Source organism: Cibotium barometz, chromosome 54 (assembly GCF_041138505.1).
Source record: "Cibotium barometz isolate CiBa-2024 chromosome 54, ASM4113850v1, whole genome shotgun sequence".
NCBI classification, from domain to species: Eukaryota; Viridiplantae; Streptophyta; class Polypodiopsida; order Cyatheales; family Cibotiaceae; genus Cibotium; species Cibotium barometz.
In genome coordinates this window covers 13,812,376-13,834,405 of record NC_141099.1, presented here as the reverse complement: position 1 = coordinate 13,834,405, position 22,030 = coordinate 13,812,376, and the positions used below count along the sequence as shown (strand labels likewise).

Below are 22,030 nucleotides of genomic sequence, written 5' to 3'. Positions count from 1 at the left end.
TGGCGCTGAATTTGTAGTCAAGACAGATCATCAAAGCTTGAGATACTTTCTATCTCAAACCAAGCTTTCAGAGAAGCAGATGAGAATGGCAAATTTTCTTTCCATGTTTCATTTTCAGATTGTGCATACTCCAGGAAAGAAAAATGTGGTGGCCGATGCACTATCTAGGAGGCCTTATGTTGCTGCAGTCTCAGTGGCCTCTCATGGAGATCTATCTGCTATGAGAGATTTGTATCATTTGGATGCTGATTTTTGCCATATATGGACTGATTTGATGGTTGGTCATTCACATGCCTCTTATGTTATCAATGAGGGTTATCTCATGAAGGATAATTGCCTATGTGTGGTGAAGGATTTGCGTCCAAAGGTTATGGACGAATGTCACGCTCCACCTTATGCTGGTCATAGAGGTATTATGCCTGCTACTCGCATGATTCAGAGGTATTTCTTTTGGCCAAGCATGCGTAAAGACATTGAGGCTTATGTGCGTGCATGTATTACTTGCCAAAAGGTAAAATTTGACAGGCAAAAGCCTCCAGGTTTGCTTCAGCCATTGCCTATTCCCTCGCAACCTTGGGAAAGTATCACGATGGATTTTATTATGGATTTGCCTAGATCCCAGCATGGGAATGATGCTATTTGGACTATTGTCGACAGGTTTAGCAAGCAAGCTCACTTCTTGCCCGTCAAGAAAACCATTAAAGCTGATCATATGGTAAAGCTTTTTCTTGCTAATATTTTCAAGCATCATGGTATGCCTAAATCCATTGTTGGGGATAGAGATCCCAGGACTACAAGCCTATTTTGGAGGGCTTTATTTGATAATATGGGTACTAAGCTTGAGTTTTCATCAGCTTATCATCCCCAAACGGATGGCCAAAGTGAAGCTGCAAATTCAGCCGTGTTGGATTTATTGAAATGTTATGTGGCAGATCAAAAGAGTGCATGGGAGAAGTATCTTCCACTTGTTGAGTTTGCCTACAACAATACAATCCATGCTTCCACAGGAAAGGCTCCGTTTGAGATTATTTATGGCAGAGTTGTCTTGCCACCCATCCTTCGTACCAAGGATGAGATTTTTGCAGCTGATGAATATGTTCGTGACTTGGATGTTGCCTTTGCTCAGGTGCGGACAGCCATTGCAAGATCTCAGGATAAGCATAAAATGGCTGCTGACAAGCATAGAAGGGACATGGAAGTCAAAGAAGGTGATTGGGTATTGCTGAAATTTGAGAAGGCTAGGCTTCGAAAGAGGCCAGGACGAGAAGGATCATATCCTAAGCTTTCTCCTCGCTATTATGGACCCTTCAAGGTGATTCACAAAATCAATGAAGTGTCCTACAGGCTTGCTCTACCTAGTCATTGGAAGATTCACAATGCTTTTCATGTGAGTCTATTTCGGAAATATGTGGGACCAGATCCTGATGAGCCTGTCACAGAAGATCCGCCAGAGATTGAAGAGCTTGAGGAGATCCTCCAGCCAGAACAGATTGTTTTTCACAAGGAGAGAAAGCTACCTGCAGGAAAGCTTTCCAAGAGATACCTTGTGAAGTTTAAGAATTATTTGCCTATTGATGCCAAGTGGGTAAATGAGGATTATTTTGCAGATTATCCGCAATTGTTGCAGGCATATCTTGAGGCTTTTAAGAGGTCAACTCTTTAGAAGCCCGGGGGGATGTCACCAATTGGCCGACCATTTGGTCCATTCCTAGTTTTTGCGTCTCGTTCACTTGAGGCCAGGCCGGTGTCTCATGTGAAGAGGCCAGTATTTTGCTGACATGGGACGGGAGCCAGACTGGTGCCACCCGTGTGTTAGCAGGATGGTGTCGTATGGACGGGAGCCAGATCAGTGCCACCCGTGTATGACCTGGACTGTGTTCGATCCATGGGACTGTCACGCCATGGAAGAGCCAGTATTCGTGCCGTGTTTTGCCTATGGGACTGTCACACCATAGGGAAACTCGTGCCTGGAACTGTGTCTTACCTATGGGACTGTCACTCCATAGGAAGACCAGGTTTTTATGTTTTATGTCGTGCCAGTTTTGTGCCGACAGATATTTTGTACATGTTCCATGAACGGGAGATATGTCCATGTTACTATTTGCGCATGCACACATATTTTGCATGTTTGAAACTGTTTTCGCATGACATGTATTTGTGTGTTTGCCTGCTTGACGTGTTACTTACTGAGCGGGGACGCCTGCCAGTGAGTCGTGAAGTCTGCTCTGTATTCTGACGAGTTTTAGTGCATGTGAACAGGTGGTAAGTATGTTGCACAAGTAGTTTTTAATATTTTACTCTAACCCTTTATTTTATAAGGTTAGGTGTTCACATTCATTTAAAAGTGGGCACCCCCTTTGGGCACCCACTTTGGGGCCAAGGTGGGGAGCCCCACTTTTAAATGAGTGTGGGGGTGGGCATGGTCACCTACCCCCCACTAGTCCCCCTTCATGCATGCGTGGGAAATCCCTAGTTGTATCTTCACTTGAATTTTATTAAAAAAAGGGCCCCCTTCAAGCGTAGAATGAATCGCTTCCTTCTGGCGTTGATTTTTCACCAACTTGCGCTTCCTTTCTTGCAAGCGATTGTGGCCCCTGCACTACTGGCTGCAACCAAACCTGCTCCCAGGCGGCTGCTGCTGAATCTATATGTGCCCCTGCTCCTACAGCAACCAGGCTGCGGACTGTGTCACTGAATTTTGCTGTTGGCGCTGCCATCTCCCCCTTGTACTCTGGCGCATGCTCTTCATGGAGGCGACCCTCTGCTGCTGGCTGCGCCTGCCTCTCTACAGGTGGTCGAGTGCTGTTGCAAGCGGCTGTTAACTCCACGCATGCTGCTGCTCTTCACAGGCGGCTGTGTGTTTTATCTCTAGCAAGGCTACGCTGCCTTTCCTTCTGCAGGCGGCTGTTACCTCCAGACTGCTGCGCTACCTTCTCATACTGACGGCTGTGTACACTACTGCAACCTGTCGTCTTCCCTTTTACAAGTTGGTGCTACAGTAGGCGGCTGTGATTACTTGTACCAACGACTCTTCTCCTACAGCACTGCTGCACCTCTGTAATCACTATTGGTGGCTGCCCATTATCTACAGGCGGCTGCCCCCACTTGAAGCAACCAGGCAAGAGGCGGCTGTGCCCATTGTGGTGGAACTTGTCTTGGTGATTCTTCACGAGGCAACTCTTTCTTCAACAAGGGTGGTTTCATCTTCATCATACCACAAATATTGGTTTCCTATCAACCATCTACAAGTAAGTGATTTTCAGATTTGAGTAAAGCATTTAATGTTTAAATCTGATAAGGGATTCATCCCTCTACGGCCACACCCGTTCGGTGCCGGGTTGTCCAAGCTGTATTGGCGAACCTCGGTCCAAAGGTGCTGAGATCGGGAGAGCCAGGCGTTAGTACGAGAGCGCCTGTTTGTGCGTGGTCTCGGAACACCAGTGAGGCGCTCTCCGCGGAGTCCAGTGAAAGCACAGGACCGTAGCGATTGGGCCACACTAGTGGTCGTTCTGCTTCGAGTTTCTACATCGAAATCCGAGCCTATTTGTTTGGTACTGTTTTCATATGTACATGGACATTATCTGGTTCTCAGAACCCATGGAGCATTGTATTCATTAAATACTCCCAATAAATATATCATATATTGAGGGGGGGGGTCGGCCCGTTCCGGCCCCAGTGCTGGTGTCCATCTTTCCATTTCTGCTCATTTAAATTTCAAGTTGTTTTAAGTTGTCCATTTCAAATTTGTGGTTTTAAAGTTGTGCTATTAAGCGTGTGGGTGTCCAACGGAGTCCTTCCCACTTGACGGGATCGGTTGCAGTTCCTATCCTCATTGAGGTACCAAAAGAAGGAAAACCCTGGCAGAGCCTGGAATAATCAAGGACATCCCAAGCCTCTCCCTGCAGGCTCCCCGGCATCATCAGGGCCGTTTGTGTCTATAATTGTACTGCCTTCGGGCAGGGACCAAGGTGGGCACTCAAGTTGCTACTGCAGAAGGTTCTCAACAGAAAAAAAAACACCTTTACAAGATTTTGGGCAAAAGCGCCCTCAGCCAAAGGATACTGAGATAAAGCCCTACCAGTATATCAGAACACTCAAAACCTCCTAAGGGGGAGATGTAACAGAAAGTAACAGCAGAAGGATCCATATTCCAGACATAAACAAAGAGGACATAAATAGGAGCAAGACCCACTGTATCAGAGGAAACTCCATGTGTGACAAGGCGACCCTAGATGAAACTTGAACAGTTGTGACAAAGTAGCTGTCATCTCCAATGTAGTATTCAAATGATCATTAAGAAAAGTGAGTCACGTTAACTGTAGTGTCCAGATGAGTAGCATAAGAAGAAAGAACCTAGGGAGCCTGAGTCTCCTCATCTGGGTCCACTCCCCAACATAAGTCCATTCCCTCCTTCCCCCCAATAATAAGGATATCATCCATGTCGTAAGGGAGACCAATTAGTCCACCCCAGGCCCGTCATGAACGTCCGCCCGATTCAACTGGTCAAGCTTGACCATCGTATGTGCATCTCGATTTTCTCACTGCTGACATGTCCAAACCAGGTCACATACGGGGGCCCAGCTCACATACGAGAGCCAGCGCATCCATCCCCCCATCTATGAAAGCTAGGAATGGCTGCCTATCACCCTGAGGAATCTTGGCTGCCGCCAATCCCTCTTTCTTGGTAAGGGGACTCCAGGCATCCATTCCCCACACAAAGAAAGAACAGAAAAGTAGCAAAGATGGCCAACTAGCCAACCTCTGCTCCCAAGAATCCGAGCAAAAAGAAAGCATAGAGAAGCCCCCCCCCCCCCCCCCCCCCTCCCCCTCCTCCTTAAAAAAGTGAGGCCTTGAAGGCTATCTTCCCAAGAGCAAGGTAGAAAGGAAGAAACCCTAAATTCTTAGATGTAAGAGAGTCCAATTGTAAGAGAAGATGAACATAATGGCATCCATACCACCTGTACAACCAAACCTAACAAGGAAATCATCCAATGTGTATCTACAAAAAATGTCAAAGATGAAAGAGGGGTGAGGAGTGGCAGGGGGCTAAAAAAATGTGTGAACAGTAAGCGTTTTGAATGAGATTCGATCCCCAAAGATGAAGCACCTATACAAATGTACATATATATTACATACATACAACCATACATACATTATTTACAGTACATACATATGTATGTATGTATGCATGTGTGTGTGTGTGTGTGTGTGTGTGTGTGTGTGAGTGAAAAAAAGGTAATGTTCTACGTTAGGAATAATACAGTTCATACAGTAAGTCTCACCTTGTTTGACACGAGTTTCAAACCAACTACGCTTCTTTAAGGGCAAGTCTGCTACCTGCTTTGACAACCAGATAGACATGACTTGTCAGGCCAGAGCCCAAGTGCTTGACCACTCTCCAAGAACACGGCAATTGTTGTATTTTCAGCTCCATGTTTAAACCTAAAGCAACAGGTTCAACATGTAAAAAACCACAGATACTTTCTCTAACATCTGTGGTAGCATGTCTGGCCAATCCTGAGACAACCCTTCTCTTTTTTATCTGCTGTGGGACGGGTGATCTGATCATTTTTAATTCAGTGATACCCAGAGCAATAGAATCATTCACTCCCAGCCTCCCTAAGAAACAAATCTCCATATGTAACCAATAGAGTAATTATTGTCATAGCGGCTACTCGTGCTTTTGGAATGCAATCTGATAATGGCACCTGCCGTAAATTGTGACAGAGGACCCCTTAAATTAAGAATCATGCTTGGCTTAATGCTTCCAAACAAAGATTCAACCTTGCTTGTCAAGTGAAGGTCAAACTTGCAATTCCTAAAATTGACAACTTCTAGTAATTTCTCCATCACATTCTCAGCACTCCTGGATTCAGACCCACAATGATCCCATTGGTCCTTTTCCCAAATTTATATCTTGTGACCCATCCTCGCTGTGCTCGCCAGGCTGAACGGGTCCCAAAGCCATAGCCACCAAGAGCTGTCATGGGCCACCTTGTGCCACTGGTGATCATAAAAGCCAAGAATCCTCACCTGCTGAAGTGAGCCACCGCTGAAATCCTCGGTGGGGGAGGGAGTCAGCTGGCTCACGGGTCCAACTGAAAAAATGAGTGTGGGCCCCCCGTCTGAGCCGAGGATTGCTAGGGGGGTATCATGACGAGCATAGGCCTGTATGGCTACCTGTCCTGGACAAGCTGCATGCCACCTAGCCCTGACTTCGCCTTTGCGCTGCAACCCAACAACCCGCCATGCTGTAACCTCCTCGCATTGCTTACAGTGCCTGCCACTACAGCCAGCATCACACGAGGAGCACCACCACAGCCTGTACGGCCACAGCAGTGCGCAGCACTGCTGCTGCCCTGTAGAGGACTCTGCACCCCTGTAAACTGGCTGCCCAGCATGCACACCGACTACAGCACCCACAGAAGAGAACCACTACAACACACAGGCGAAACAACAATAGCAGCCACCAAAGGAAAGCAGAGATTTCTACGCTTTAGGGTTTCCGGCGCTTCTAGGACAGCCTACCTCCCTAGTCAAACATGTGCGTACCTCTCTCTCTCTCTCTCTCTCATGAAGGCACTGATCAAGGAGAACAAGAAGACATCCGATTCCAACCTCAATGAGGTGGAGAACAAACTACACCGGCACATCATGGCCCTCGAAGCACGGGTCACGGACCTTGAACAAGAGAACACGGCACTCAAGGAGGAGGTGAGTGCATTGAAAGTGGAACTGGTAGCCGTCGTGAACACCGAGAAGGAAGAAGAGGAGATCAATGACAACACTCTCACGGCCATCAAAGAAGAGATCTCCAAGGAGATCACAAAGGACATGGAGGGAAAACTCGAAGCCAAGCAATCAAGATGGGTTGAAGTGGTGAAGAAGAACATCCGTAAAGAAGTGAGGGAGGAGACTCAAAGGGAAGAACACCAAATCATTCACACCACCATTGAGGAGGAGAAGATGAGGCATGCCCGCCGCCTCAACATTCGAGTCACAGGTATAGATATGAGCAGGTCCTCAGGTGCATATGATGCCCTGGGGGGCTATCTGATGTTATTGCTAGCACCATAGGTGTGAAGCAAGGATGTCCACTCTCTCCTACACCATTTGGGCTATACATCGATGAGGTGGCTGACTTCATTGGTCACAATGTTGGGACGGGGTAGACATCTCAGGTACCACAGTCCACATTATGCTATATGTAGATGATATTATTCTGGTCTCTGAGTCGCGGATGGGACTACAGCACCATCTCCATGCACTCGATGACTTTTGCACACAGAGGGGGCTTACAGTGAACCTTGGGAAAACCAAGGCCATGATTTTCCACACCTCAGGGCCGGTTCGACGAGACAGGCCATCTTCACACTAGCAGGAGGACAAGTAGAGGTGGTAGACTCATATGTGTACCTGGGGATTACATTTACGACTCCACCAGGAAGATTTACTATGGCACAGGCAGCCAAGGATAGACTCACACGAGGGTATGCAACTCTGGCCATGCTAGAGAGATAGTGTCACCAGGCACCCTTCCAGGAGCCCCGCACGAAGGGGTGTGATTGTTTGACACACTAGTCACCCCTGCTTTGATGTATGCTGCAGCAGTATGGGCACCTCGGCTCGCCACCTCCACATGGTCTCAAATAGAGAGGCCTCACATTCTCATGCTCTCACGGATGATCCGCAGCAAACCCTCCGTCCCACATGACATTGTCCGGACGGAGTTTGCTGCACCTCCTATGCGAGTAGAGGCCCTCTTCCAGACGATCTACTTCATACAGAGGATCAGAGATATGCCATCAGATCAACTTCACATAGAGCTTTTGAGGCGTCCAGGCAGCTCGCAGAGCGTGGAGATAGGAGATCATGGTATTCACAGATGATACAGTGGCTCACTTAGCATGGTCTTGACATAGATCACCTGCCACCTTTCCAGTATGATATACATGCACCACACATCCAGCTCTCTCACAGTGAGAGGAACAGAGTCCTTTGGCAGGATTTATGGCAGCGATACACTCAAGAGACTTGGATTACACCCAGTCAGCCTCTACCACCGAAGATGCTATACTACAGAGATCAATTTATGCGTATCTCAGCGGATGGATTCATACAGAGACCTGGATACATTAGAGAGAGATACACCACCATCTTCAGTGGTGGACATCCCTCACTCCGCCAGATCATGGAGTCCACAGACCAGCGCAGATTTGGCCAGTTCTTGCTAGAGACAGCACCACAGAGAGACACTGCTTACGGACTCATACCACAGGGAGAGGTGGGCGACAGCTCCCGCTCACTGATTTCTTCCAGAGATCTATCCAGTGCCTACCGTGACACAGGAGGGGGTTATACTTCAGCGCGTTGCGGACCTCCGAGCCAGACGGAGACCGAGACCACCAGGCTACCAGACTCCCAGACTACATCAGAGGGGGATCACAGAGATACGGGCTCGACATCAGCACCATATCCAGGAGCGGCTAGCTCACTTACACTCACACCCTAAGATCATGCTCCGAGGTATTTTTGCCTCGCCGTCGCCTATGTATCACATATTACACCCCCATTATGGTACTGGTTGGAGCTAGACAGATCTACATTGCATTCTTGTATACCCTACGCATATAGGTTGCATACTAAGCCTCTAGCAGTAGTGCTCCATCCATCACACCCCCCCCACTAGCTCAGTACTTTCATAGTTTATTTCATGTTCATTTTGTCCTTTTTTTTTTCTGGACATCCACATTGAAAGTTGTACATTGATTTGTCTCATAGGTCGAGTTCAGCTTCTAGTAAACGTTAATATAGCTCTCTCTCTCTCTCTCTCTCTCTCTCTCTCTCTCTCTCTCTCCTCCACGGTTCCAGAAAAGGATCGGTTTTCTCTCTATAGCCATCCCTCGTGCGACTGTCGTGCGCGACTCTCTCACGCTGCTCCGTCCCCTCCCCCTCGCTTGCGCCTGCTCTCTCCCGTCACGCGTGCCTGCTTGCCTGCTCTCTCCCTCGCGCGCGTGAGCCCCGCCTGAGCCTCACCTAACTACCGCTTTCTGCTGCTTGCGCGTCTAACGCCACGCTAGGCTTGGTGTAGGGCACCACCAAGCCATAGCGGTCACCTCCATGCTGTGTCCTACCCTGTAACAAGACTGTGGTACGTTGGGAGAGCCAGGCCAACAAACGTTGGCCATTACCACAATGCCGAGGAAACTCACCTACGCAAGTGCCCTCGCCACACGGACCAAGCCATTGACCAGTCACAGCTCGAGCTCGTGGGAGGTGTTTCTCTTAGTAGAGATCGGCAAGCTACGAGAAGAAAACGAAGCCTTGAAGAAGCAGCTCAGCAAAGTTGAGGCCAGGGTGGCGCCTGACCCAGTTCAAGAAGTTGAGGAGCAGATCCAAGATGCCAAGAAGGAGTTCATTGATGCCACCAAAGGTATGCAACATGTGAAATTAGATGTTATTTCCACCATCAAGGAAGAAAAACTTCAAGTGTCGGTTGCCCGAGACATTCGGGTAGGGGGACTCCCACAGGGTTGGGACAAGCAAGAGGTAAGGGAGCAAACCGAGATTGATGCAGATGACTACATCCCCGATACGGACATTTGGAAGAGGAGAATCAGCAAGGTTCTCTCCTCCATCGACATAGGCAATCCATATCTCATTACCCCAAAAGGGGGACAGGCCATCCTATGCTATGAAACCAAGAAGGACAAGATCAAGGTTTTGCGACAATCCAAGGCACTCCAAGGCACCAAGCTCTGGCTAGCAGACGAGCTTACACCTATGCAGCTCAAAAACAAAAGTGCAGAACTTGCTAAAGTTCGAGAAGCCCGCCAAGCTGGAAAGTGGGCTATCTACCGCGAAGGAAGAGCAATAATTGAAGACTTCCGAAAGCCCAAACCCCACTAACTAGCTCTCTCCTACGTACCACAAGCATTTATATTACACATGGTAGTTGACCCTTAGCTTCTTTTTTTTTTTTTCAATGTGCGCACTTGCGCCTAAGTGCACCCCGAAGTGGATTGTAATGATTGTGATGTCATGTCTTTTGGTCCCATATGCCTTCAAGGCATTCCGCGGACGCTAATATGACTTTCTTTCTTCTTCTTTCTCTCTCTCTACACGAGGATCGCGTCCACGACTCCCTCACCATCGGCAGATTCGAGCCATCATTGCCCGCCACCGGAGGAGTTTACCACGACGATTCAGCGGTTCAGCTTTCAGCTCTTAGCTCTCTTAGGATGTTACTATTTTCATTCTTTCTTTTAGATTTGTTATGATGAGACATCATCATCATCAGTTGTACCTTGTTTTGGTCTCATGGGCCATTTCGGCCTTTAGGAGACGTTAATATATCTTTCTTTCTTTCAACCCATCACTTCTTTCAAGCAATCATAACAAGAGAATACTTACCTGATTTACAAATCAAACAAAAACATGGTGATCGAGAGATACCTGAACCAAATGACTAGTCACAGCACATGATAGACACGCAAACCTTGTAAACCTTTATGCTTCTGTGATCAAACAGGCTTTGATACCAACTGTAAAGCCCCCAAAGGACCACTCGATACACAAGCTAAACGAACGAGGTTAGTACATATAGAACAGTGGAGGCAAACTCACCTCCCAACCGTAGATTCCATCAAGAATCACCCGATTCTAATCCAAATCCAAAAAACTCTGGAAGTACCAGAGTGCCCCAGGCACGGTTAGCAACCACAGATCCAAAGCATCCCACCGGGTCCAAAAAACCATACTCCAAAACAAACCTGCAGAACTGACAGGGGGAGGGACATCCTCAAAAGCATCACAAAGAGAGGCAGGGGTAGACTCCTCACAATGAGGAAGGGAAGCAGGAATATAAACTGTAGTGGTAACAAAGTCCTCAAAAGCATCACAGATAGCAGAAGACTGTTCCAGAAGTAGAACCAGATCCCAAGAATCACCAACAAATAAATGATCCATGTGAAAGGATCACACCGCAAAGGGCAAAACACCCTCCTTGTTCTGCAAACACTGCAAAGAACACAAGCTTGGACAAAAAATAAACTCTGCTCAGGATCTCTGAAAAGATCACTGCTCTCCTCCAAAATCTGTAAACTCCTGTCATCACAGAAAGTCTCCACAAATACAAAACAGCTCCCGAAACTGATCCTCAAGTGAAGTAGCTGGAGATAGGCCCCCTCTAAGTGTAGAAAACTCTTGTGGGAAGCAAAACGCAGCCAAAACACTGCTATCCAACAAAAATAAAAATCCACCACCAACATAAGGCAAGGAACATGTAGAAACCGGGAAACCGTGTAGGCCAAGAACAAAACACAGGTATAGATGCTCCAAAATCAGCAAAACGCTAACTGAAATCTGAACTTCAGAATCCTCCTTAAGTACCAAACTGCCTCCAAAGCCACAATCCAAACAAGAAACCCCCTCTGCAAGTGATCTGTGTCCACTGGAGAAAAAAACGCAGCCAAACAAGGGCTACAAACCTGAAAATTCAGGTCAACCAGTGTCCACATCTCCTATGAGGAAAAACGTTGAAGAGAAGGTACCTTCGGGTCCAATAGATGAAGCCCAAGTGAAGGTAGAGCTACCAACAAGATCGGTTCAGAAAAACGCAGCAACCATGGCTGCAAATCTGAAAACGGAGAGGTAAAAGGGGTTGTAGAATAGGCTGAATATGGAAACACTGAAGCCTTAGATCAAGAACTGCTACAGAGAACAAGTACAATCGGGGGGGGGGGGGGAGTAGGGAAGGCACAAGATAACCAGAAGGGACAGGCGGTGGCCTAGGGCCTAGTAGAAGGCCGTTTGAAGAGGACAAAAAAGGGGAGCCCAGAGAGCTCCAAGAACAAGGCGTTGACAAGCCCAAACAGGCCAAAAACGTAGCCTGTTGGGACAACAATGTTGCTGCCCAGACCTGAAAAAAGAATCACCTGAGAACATTGGAAGGTGCCGCCACAAGAACAGGTATGCTGTCCTGAAAAAAAAACGCCCCTGTCAGACCGCCTAGAGGCTGCCAACTAACACCCTGATGAAGAGGGACTGCAGCCCACTGAATTGGGGATGAATCAGCCCTTGAAGAACTGAAACGCAAGCTTCAATGCATGAAAAAATGCAGATGTGTCCATAGGCAGAGAAACGCAGAAATCAAGAGGTAGAGGAGGGAGCATCCAACGCTGACAATCACCGGCACTTTGATACCATGATAGAATGTGCAACGGAAGAAGGGAAAGTGGAAACACGAGAGAGAGAGAGAGAGAGAGAGAGGAAACACAGGTGAAAACCTGCTCTCAATATCATCACCAAATGGAATACATGTCCCGAGCAAGAGGGGAGAACCTCGTATGTGAGGGACTGCAACTAGGCAAGCAGTAAGATATGAGGGAGACATGCCGGCTATATATATGCGTACATGAAGGCATAGTTGCCATACGTTTTTAAAACAGGAAGTTTTATACTTTTAAAAATGTTTTTTATTTTTGGAGAAGTTTTTTAAATAAATTTTTTATTCATTAATTTTTTAAAGCTGTAATTCTGGCTTGTATCTATAGTTTTTAAGCCTAGGATGTTGGAACCACATATTTCATGTATAAAAGTTAACCTTGTGCATGAAAACAATGACCAAGGAACCACAGATTTCAAGTCCTTCTAAGTTCTCGCATTAGGAGAAGCTGCATCTTCATTGACTTTAATATTGATTTACCAATGACCATTCAACATTAACCATTCATATACATTGTGAAGTTTAAAAATCGAAAGAATGATAACTGAAGAACTCAGACTCCAGAGGCTAGAGCTAAGACTCAAGAGACAAGTAACATAATCCACCATCCATGATCATGATCAAAGTCGAATCAAAATGCCAAATTCCAATCACAAGTGCCAAGTACAAATGAATTAAAAATAATATCAAGATTGAAGACTGACACTCTAGAGTCTACACATCCATCTCAACATCATGATCAAATGCCTCAGCCTCTGAATCTGTAGTGTAAGTAGATGAATCATCCAGATCTGCCTCCTCTATCTGTGCTGCAACACTCTGACTCGTGCCAACTCGAGCACTAGATCTCGCTGCTAATGAACTAGTCGTGACCTGAACTCGGGCTCTGACTCTCGAATGGCTCCGCGTGGTGCGAATCGGCTCCATGGCCTCCTCGTAGAGCATAGCATAAATGTCTCGCTCATCTGGGGAGTCTCTGGAATTTCCTTCACCTTCTCGATGTCGATCTAGCGAGGCTCAATGGGATTGCCTTTCTCCTCAAGAAGACGAAGGTTACAGTGGCAATACACCAAACGCTCCAGCTGAGCGATAGATAGTCTGTTCCTCTTCTTTGTATGAAAGAGGGCCCAAGTACTCCAGTTTCTCTCACAAGGACCCGAGCTGCAGAGCTGCAGTCTGTTCCTCTTCTTTGTATGAAAGAGGACCCAAGTACTCCAGTTTCTCTCACAAGGACCCGAGCTGCAGAGCTGCAGTCCTGTGAGAGAACTCTCATGGCAATGCTTCTCTGCCATTCAAAAATTAGAGGAACTTAGAAGCTGCTACAATAAATGAAGATTCAAGAAGTTAAGGAAAATTTACTAACACTCCATCACTTTAGGAAATTAGGATCACATGCAAGTTGCAACAAAGTTCCTACCAAATGGGGAGCACCAATGCCATATTTCTCCCACCATGACACAGGCTCAAGTTGACACTCTCGTAGGCAAGCAGTGGGGGACCCAAAGTGTTTTCTTGTGCCATTCCGAAAGTGTAGGCGCTCCTGCTCTAGCATCCTCAACTGTTGCACATCTCCACCAATCAAATCATCAATGTACACCCTCCAGCCATCCTCCAACTCCTCACATAAGAATTGCTTGTCATTTCTCCATAGAGGATGGAAGATGTGTGCAACAGCATGAATTGGTCTATGAAACCAATCCCATCGAGTGAGCCACGCATTGCGAAGATCCGTCACCCTAATTGATTCATTAAAACATTAAAATTCATTAGGTGTGTTATGCATAAATGATACAACTTCCTAGTCAATGTAGTTATGTACTTACTCCTCTTCTTCCAAGCTTTGTGCCTTGTTAATGCATTCACCGATCTTGTCCATATACTCATACAATAAGCCAAGGGTGTAGAATGGCTGTAGAATCCTCACCAACACTTCAGCCTTCTTCCAAAAGGCTTTATCTCCCATTATAGTGGTTTCATACTTCACATATTTGGACCTTCTTTCTTTCACCTCATTCATCTCAAACCATGCGCATGAAATAGCTGGGCGCAAGAGTCCGGCCCGAACTCATAGTACCCTGTCAACTAGAATAAACATGTAGGCAAATCTAGTGGAGGAGGTTTTTTGGAGCTGCAGCTCACTCTCTACTCTAAAGATGTTCAGCACCTTTGGTCTCTTTGTCACAAATTTGACAATGAACTTTGAAGTGGCCAACACTTTGGCAACCCACGGCATCTTTCCCACATCCTCCATCAACAAATCCAAGCTATGTGATGCACAAGGAGTCCAAACAATTTTTGGGAACTCCTCATGCAACATACGGCCCATACTAACACAATTAGAGCCATTCTCTGTAATAACTTGCACTATGTTCTCTGGGCCTATCTCCATCACAACCTCACGCAAGTGTCTCCAAATGAACTCCCCTGTCACCACTGTACCTTCTGGCAAAGAGGCATCAATAGCCTTTAAGAACATAGTGCCCTTGCAGGAGGACACCAAAATGTTACACTTCTTTTGCGTACATTTGACCATCCATCACATAGAAGTGTGCATCCATATTTCTCCCATGTAGCTCTAAGGGGTTGTATGTCCTGCTCTACCTGCATACACTCTCTCCTAAGCTCAGGAGTGCGCAAGACCTCGTATGAAGGTCCCTCCCACTCATAGCCAATGCGGCTCACTGCCCTCATGCAACTTTTCCATCGCTTTGTCTTCAATATGTGGAAGGATAATGCACATTGAATGAACAATTTGGTTATCTCCCTAGTAGCCACTGCCACAGCTTGCTTTTGGATGCCTGCTTTCACACTCCCCCTCTTCAATGCATTCTCCAAGGGCAACTTAGGTTGACGTGACGGTGCGCCACTAACAGGCATTTGCATGTGCACCGAACTTGAAGTCACATCTTGCCCAGCTTGACCCGATCCTTCACTTTCCTCTTCTTGATCCTTTGCCCTTTTGGTCACACCTTGACCACTGCCTGACAACTCCTCTCCCTCATCTTGAGACTTTGCAGCCATCAGTGCTCGTACCTGATTCACCACATCTTTGGGCACTCTAGGACATATAGCAATGCCCTTTCCCTTTAACCCGGACAAGTGGGCTTTGATGCGGGTAGCCTTCCCTGTATAAATGTCACCACAATATTTACATCTCCACCTGCATTGGCCACTTTCATTGTAATTAGTTAGGTCCTCTACATGTGCATTCACTGGATCGGGAGTTCGGCCCATTTCAAGACTCAAGAGAAAATGGGGCAAAGACGGGTGTAGAAGAGGCAAAAGGCGGGAGCAGAGCTGCAGATGGCAGAGGCGGGAGCACTGAGCAGAAGGGGCAGGTCTGAGGTGGCCCGTGGGAGCAGTAGAGAGGCGGGAGCAGGTTGCTGCCTGCAGCAGATAGGAGGGTGCAGCCTGCAGAGACTGAAGCAGCACTGCTGCAGAGACTGAAGCAGCACTGCTGCAGGCGGAGGCTGGAGCAGAGGGAGTAGGCGGGAGCAGGCCTGGAGCAGCAGGTGGAGCAGAGACAGCACGGGCGAGAACAGCAGGCGGCGACAACTCGTGTGCGGTGGAGGGCGGCGGCAACAAGATCGAAGAAGCGAAAAAGTACAAGCGGCGACACGTTATCCAAGGGTTTTTTCACCCCAAAAAAATCACTTGCAAAAAAACGCGTTCACGTTTTTTATTCCTTGAAAAAAGCGTGTTTTTAAACAACTATGCATGCAGGCAGCCGACTGGAGATAAAGTGCCTCCACGACTGGGAAAATACCAAGGACCATAAAATGGGGAATAAATATGGGTAAAATATATGTGAGGGGTGACCAGCCCCTCAAGCTAACATGGTCAGCCCTAGAGGCTAAAATAGGACACCAAATAGGAAGCCAGCAAGAAGGGGATGATGTCTAACACTTAGAGCCCAACTTGAGCTTCTGGACGTTGTTGTGGTAGGTAAAAAGAGAAAAGGTGTTTCTCCATTGACAGCTTGATGAAGAGCAAGAGGATCATGTGTAGGGTGAGCCTCTAGTGGAAAGTCCCCTGTGTGCTTCTCTAACCAAGCCGAAGGAAACTCCTCCACTAGCACGGCCTCTTCCTTGAGCTCGTGATGAGCGGTCCAGCCCTCTTTCATGCTACAGTCTTCTGTGGCAAAGAGCTCAGTGGTTTCCATCTCTACTTGTACCATTGTGCCTCTCAAAGACCAGCTACCTTCGGTTGATCACCTCAATGGGTGCCTTGGATGCAGACAGTGGACTGAGGTTATGCAAGGAGGCTGCCCATTCCACCATAAGTGCATGAACCAATTCGTCAAGGTCGGGCATGGGGCAAGACACCCTATTTTCTCATGTGATTGGTGATGACTTACGTGTTCCCTTAAAACTACTGAAATCGTATCTTTGTTTCAGCTGCCAGTCAGATAATTGATGGGGCATACTTTGAGTTAGTTTCTGATTAAGATAGAAAACAAAACAACCGTACATGGCAAAAAAAATCAAAATCCAAAGGATAACTAATTTGTTCAAAGGACATTCAAAAACCACCTCATAGCATGACAAGATTTGACTTGGAAAAGTTTTGCACGTTAATGTGAATCGAAAAAAAATCCTCAACTACACAGTTTTCTTTTTCTTCGAATCTCCAATATAAGATTGATGACCATGAGAGGGAGCTTCTATTAGGGTTGTGTCCCGTGTAGACTAGGTTAGTGTGGAAAGTAAAAGAGGTGAATGCAAAGACTATCCAATGAAAAATGGGTGCTTAATGCAGGCCATGACTTGAAGTCCACTGTTAGTGGGATGCAGGAGTTGTACATCAAGTAACCAATATGCTTTAAATTGGCCCTTCTTCGAGAACGAAGCAATTATTTTATCCAGCCCTGGCACTTAACAAAACTATGTTTCCTCACGAAAGCAGAAACTTTGATGAGCACACTGCGCTTGCTCCTTTTGAAAGGCCTGGTTCCACGAGATCAAATAACTGTTGTTCCTTGTGTGTCAGCAGGCCTTGAGTGGATAAAAGTGGGCTCCTTCACAAGGGGAGCAAGCTTGTGCAAGAAATGCAGTGATTCTGACAAGCGGTTGAGGAGATTGAGAAGGGCAATGACCTCATTCCGTTGGAGCACAGGAGGGTTGGGAGAGTCCTCAGAGAAGAGAATCTCCAGGGCAGTCCCTAACCCTAGGATCTGGAGCTTCCCCCACAGCCTGCACTTCTCGCAGCCCACACAATCCATGAGTTCACTGATATTCCGGAACTGGCTTTGCAGCTGGCGCAGGAGGTGACTGCCATCAGCACCCTGCCAGAGCTTGGCCTCATCGAAGGGCTTTGGGCAGGCTGCTTGCAGCCGTTCATTCTGGACCAGCTGCTGGATCAGGCCGGTGGTGTGTTCATCCTCAGAAGGGTTCCCCGTGCTGTACTCCGCATGCACAAGGTAATCAGAGGCCTTGGTCACGGCCCTCAGAACCAAGAGGAAGGTGAAGTAGAGGTTGCGCACCCGATCCGGATGCTTTAGAACCCGCTCATGGAGCAGGGATGGATTCGGCCCCCACTGGTTCATGCCCTCGTCCACCAGATAATCTGCAGCGATGTGCACAGAGATGGAGGAATGCAACCCTGAGATGAGCTTGTAAAGAACTCGGCTTTCTGCTGGAGCATCCTTGTCATCGTTCATCAGCACGTTGTCCTCATAGATGGCATCCCAAATCCTGCGAGCAGAAGGGCCTGTGTAACCGGTATACCTCTCGGGATTGAGGAGGAGGTTAACATAGGTAATGTCTTGATCGTCTCTCTCGTCGTCGAAGGTCCAAGGATTGTCTCTGCTCATCCACCCCCTGAAAGCTTTCTGATCGAGAGTGCGATCCACCACAGCTTGCGGCTTGCCCTCCTGGCAAATTAGGTCGTCTAGAGGACGACGGCCAGATGATGACGATGATGCGGATGATCTCTCACTTTTGAAAGGCTCGGGGAATTCGTCATCGGGGCATTCGCAGACGCTGCAGTCGCGCAGACGACACATCCCATCGTCCGGCCAAAAGCGACAGTCGCACCAGAGCTTGGCTTTGAAGTAGCGGAAGAATGGGGTACGTACCAGGCTCTGCAGCAAAGGGTGCAGGGCTTCGCGGTTGAGAGCATTGACGGTGGCGTAGTCACAGCAGCAGTCCTCCACGACGCCGCTGAGCTTCTCGAGGCTATCGCACTGACAGGAGGGGGAGGAGGAGGAGGAGGAGGAGGAAGACCTGGTGGCAAAGTAGCGCCCACTGCAAGCGGCTACGAGCACGGCAACTAGAACCGCCAGGACCGCGAGGTAGCTCCGGAGGGACTTCATTTGCAACTTGAAGCGACGAAGAAGCCGACGAAGCATATGTATAGCTATGGAGAGGAAGAGCAGTAGAGCGAGACCGTGCCCTGCAAGGAACGGCGTGTGAACGCGGACAACAGCACCAGAAACCGTGTCCGGCAGTCAGAATTGCTAGGGTGCAAAAAATGCGTATTTCCATGGGTGGAATCCGTCTACCTTAACGAAGAATATTCTAGAGAAATGGGGAGTTTGATTCAGTCCTTTTGGGGGGGGGGTGTTCAAACATGTCAGAAACCAACAGTTGAGAAACCAACAATTGAGATATGTTGACACTCTATAATGTTTTTCTTCAAGTTTGTTTATTTAATAATTTTCCTAACTATGGTTGTTGGCCTGCTTGTTGGCAGTGTTCGAGAAACATTTTTGAGTAAACCTCACATAATCCTTCTCACCATGGGTTGACGAGGACGAACAAGCATTTTCTTCATAGTTTCATCTAATTATTACTATTTTTTTGAAAATTCGAACGAGGCGTTTTTCCTCCTCCTCTCAAGAGATGAGGCGGATTTTTCAAAAGTTGAGGAAGCTCCAGGATGAAGCGTCTAACCTTCTTCTTTTTTCCCGAACCGTGCTTGTTAGCCTACTTCCACACTTTGCACCAAACTTGAATGCATTTAATGCTCATTTTATTAATTGTGCTATTTGCAAGAATATAGTGAAGGGTTGGTGTTTTCTTTTGGTCAAATTTTCATCGTCAACCTCATCAACGTTGGTTTCTTGTCCCATTTTTTGAGCAACTTCACATTTGTTTGAATAATTATATTTCTATGATTTCTTGATAGCACATTTAATATTGCAAGTGCTTTGTTCATGCTATTATAATAGACTATATTTACCCTCACGGTAAAAAATGTGCATTTTGTTAGGTGGTCACATTGAAACATATCTATTGATCCCTATATGCCATAAAACAACCAAAGTCACGCATTGTGTTAGTAGGTGGTCACATTAAAACATATCTACTTGTTAGGTGGTCACATTTAAATATATTTACTTGTTTACATTTTTTGAATGAAGGGAAAAGGAGACTTTGTAAATTTCTAAAGAGAAAAAGCACATCCCCTAGGCTAGGCCTTGTAAAGCCTATGAGGGCTTTATGAAGGCGTATTCTTTTTCCAAAGCAAAAGCATTAGAATGGGGAAGAAAAACACATATAAATGGGGAGTTTTTTTTAATTGTAATATTCTCCTTTAAATGTTGTGGCAAAATGTTATTTATAAATTAATGATAATTTGGAACTTAGTTTAGATATTGAAAAGGCTTAATTTAAGTAAACTCTAGACACATAGAGAGCTTAACGAAGGATTTTTAATACACAAGTGAATTTAACTCTGGCATGCTAGCCCACTAGCAATTGGCACCAAACTTGAACACATATAATGGTTGTTTTATTTAGATATTGAAAATGGGGGACCTTTTTTGGTGGCTTAGCATTTGGCGGCGAGCTTTTTTTGCAAGCTTTGGTTCCATAGGTTTTGCTTATGTGGTCTACCCTGATGATGTGGTAGTTGACATGTCCATGTTAACATGTAACAAGCCCATGTCAGCATGTCAACATGTAACGAGCCCATGTCAACATGTAACATGGTATGTGCATACATGATACCATGTGTACTATGGACATACATGTATTATCCACATAATGGACATGTGTGATGTCATAGATCATGGCCTTCGATGGTCCATATGGTTCGTACATATGGTTTTCTACTTTGTATAGTCCATGTGATCCGCATATGGTTAGAATGGGTTTCCACATGCTTCTTCTCATGGTGTCCGTACATATGGTTTTCTACTTTGTATAGTCCATGTGATCCGCATATGGTTAGAATGGGTTTCCACATGCTTCTTCTCATGGTGTCCTTTGTTTCAGGGTCCATGTGGTCTCTATATATGGTCGGAACGGGCTACTAGAGGTCTGTACATGCTCATTGTGGTCTCGATGTGGTTTATATAGTCTCTATGTCCCATACATGGTCAGAATGGGCTATACGTGATCTTTATATACTCGATCTTTTCACGGTGTACCTTGCATAGCAAGCCATGGTATATATATGGTTGGAATAGACAGCCCAGGATCTTTACATGCTTGGTGTCATCTGGGTGTGCTCTATACATCATCTTTATATACTTGATCTTTTCACGGTGTGCCAGGCCTGCATGGCAGTCCATGGTATGTATATGTCGAAACAGACTGCCCAAGATCTTTGCACGCTTGATGTCGTTTGGGTGTGCTCTATACGGTCCATGTGATCCACGTATGGTTTGAATGGGCTCTATGTAATCTCCTGATGTGCTCTGCATGGTTCACGTGGTCTCTATACATGATGGTCGAAATGGATTGCTCAAGATCTTTACATGGTCGATATTTTCTTAATGTTGGTTTGTACGATCCATGTGCCTTGTACATGACCGGAATGTGATGTATGTGATCTCTAGATGCTCACTCTTCTCTCAACATGGTCCATGTGGTCTACACATGATCTCTAGATGCTCACTCTTCTCTCAACATGGTCCATGTGGTCTACACATGATCAAAACGGATTGCCCAAGATATTTACATGCTCGATATCATCTCGATGTGATTTGCGTGGTGCATATGATCCACATATGTTTGGAACATACTTTCTGAGATCTTTACATACTCGTTGGTGTGGCTTGTATGGTGGATTACATCATGTACATGGTCTTTGCATACTTCGTATTATCCATATGGCCATGGATGGTGCATATGGTATATATATGTCAATATCTTGAAGACTCTTGGAGAAGAAATTCTAATTCTTAAGCACAAAAATTAGAGCATAGCATAGACTTACACAAATTAAAAGCATAAACCTTAATAAACAAAATTAAATAAGCAAGAGAGGTGGAGAATAGGGAAGAGATCACCATCGACACAAGATTGGATTGAATCTCCCCTAGTGGATGAGTTGGCCCTTGTACCACTCATCCATATTTATATGTATTAAAAAGCTTGCTTTTCAAAAAGATAACTCTAAAAACAAACCACAAGTACTTTGGCATTTTTGAGCATAAAAGCTCTACAAAAATATAGCAAGCTACAAATATAAAGTCTTGGGCCTACCAAAAGTATAAAATACTAATTAGTATATACAAAGGTTTGAGGTCTTATACTTATAAAAATATTAATGCCAAAATATGAAACCATAATAGGTGTTCACATGTCTTCCAAAATATCTCATAGTGGTCCAACACATGTTCCACCCCGTGGATTAACACATAATCCACCACTCAATCATCGCCTATATCTAGAATAATATTAGTTAATACACACATCTAATTAAACAGGAGTTAAACATATTAATCTTGACTATATCATACCAACACGCATAACTGATTAAACACATTAATCCTAATAGAAATTATACTAGTGCACATAGCTTATTAAACACATTAATCCTAGGATGATATAGATAAAAGGCACATCCAAAATA

General features: G+C 46.0%; 2 protein-coding genes across 2 annotated transcripts; both read right to left on the bottom strand.

Moving 5' to 3' along the window:
- Window positions 1-14,291: 14,291 nt before the first annotated feature.
- LOC147607868 (uncharacterized) lies at window positions 14,292-16,403 on the bottom strand. Its single transcript, XM_086790122.1, has 3 exons — window positions 16,145-16,403; window positions 14,828-15,351; window positions 14,292-14,708 (listed from the first exon to the last, which is right to left on the bottom strand). The coding sequence occupies exons 1-3, from the start codon at window positions 16,401-16,403 to the stop codon at window positions 14,292-14,294; spliced, it is 1,200 nt and encodes a 399-aa protein (XP_086646248.1).
- A 378-nt stretch (window positions 16,404-16,781) lies between these two features.
- On the bottom strand, window positions 16,782-18,672 carry LOC147607867 (endoplasmic reticulum oxidoreductin-2-like). The gene has a single exon (XM_086789900.1). The coding sequence runs from the start codon at window positions 18,573-18,575 to the stop codon at window positions 17,187-17,189; it is 1,389 nt and encodes a 462-aa protein (XP_086646026.1). The 5' UTR covers window positions 18,576-18,672; the 3' UTR covers window positions 16,782-17,186.
- Window positions 18,673-22,030: the final 3,358 nt, after the last annotated feature.

Excerpts from the sequence above, each read along its gene's own strand:
- LOC147607867 (XM_086789900.1), bottom strand. The coding sequence starts at position 18,575 with ATGCTTCGTCGGCTTCTTCGTCGCTTCAAGTTGCAAATGAAGTCCCTC.
- LOC147607868 (XM_086790122.1), bottom strand. The coding sequence starts at position 16,403 with ATGGTACAAGTAGAGATGGAAACCACTGAGCTCTTTGCCACAGAAGAC. Across the intron at positions 15,352-16,144 it reads AACAACGTCCAGAAGCTCAA|GGAAGGCTACCCGCATCAAA; the intron begins GTTGGGCTCTAA and ends ACATTTATACAG. Across the intron at positions 14,709-14,827 it reads TTAGGAGAGAGTGTATGCAG|GGCACTATGTTCTTAAAGGC; the intron begins GTAGAGCAGGAC and ends TCCTCCTGCAAG.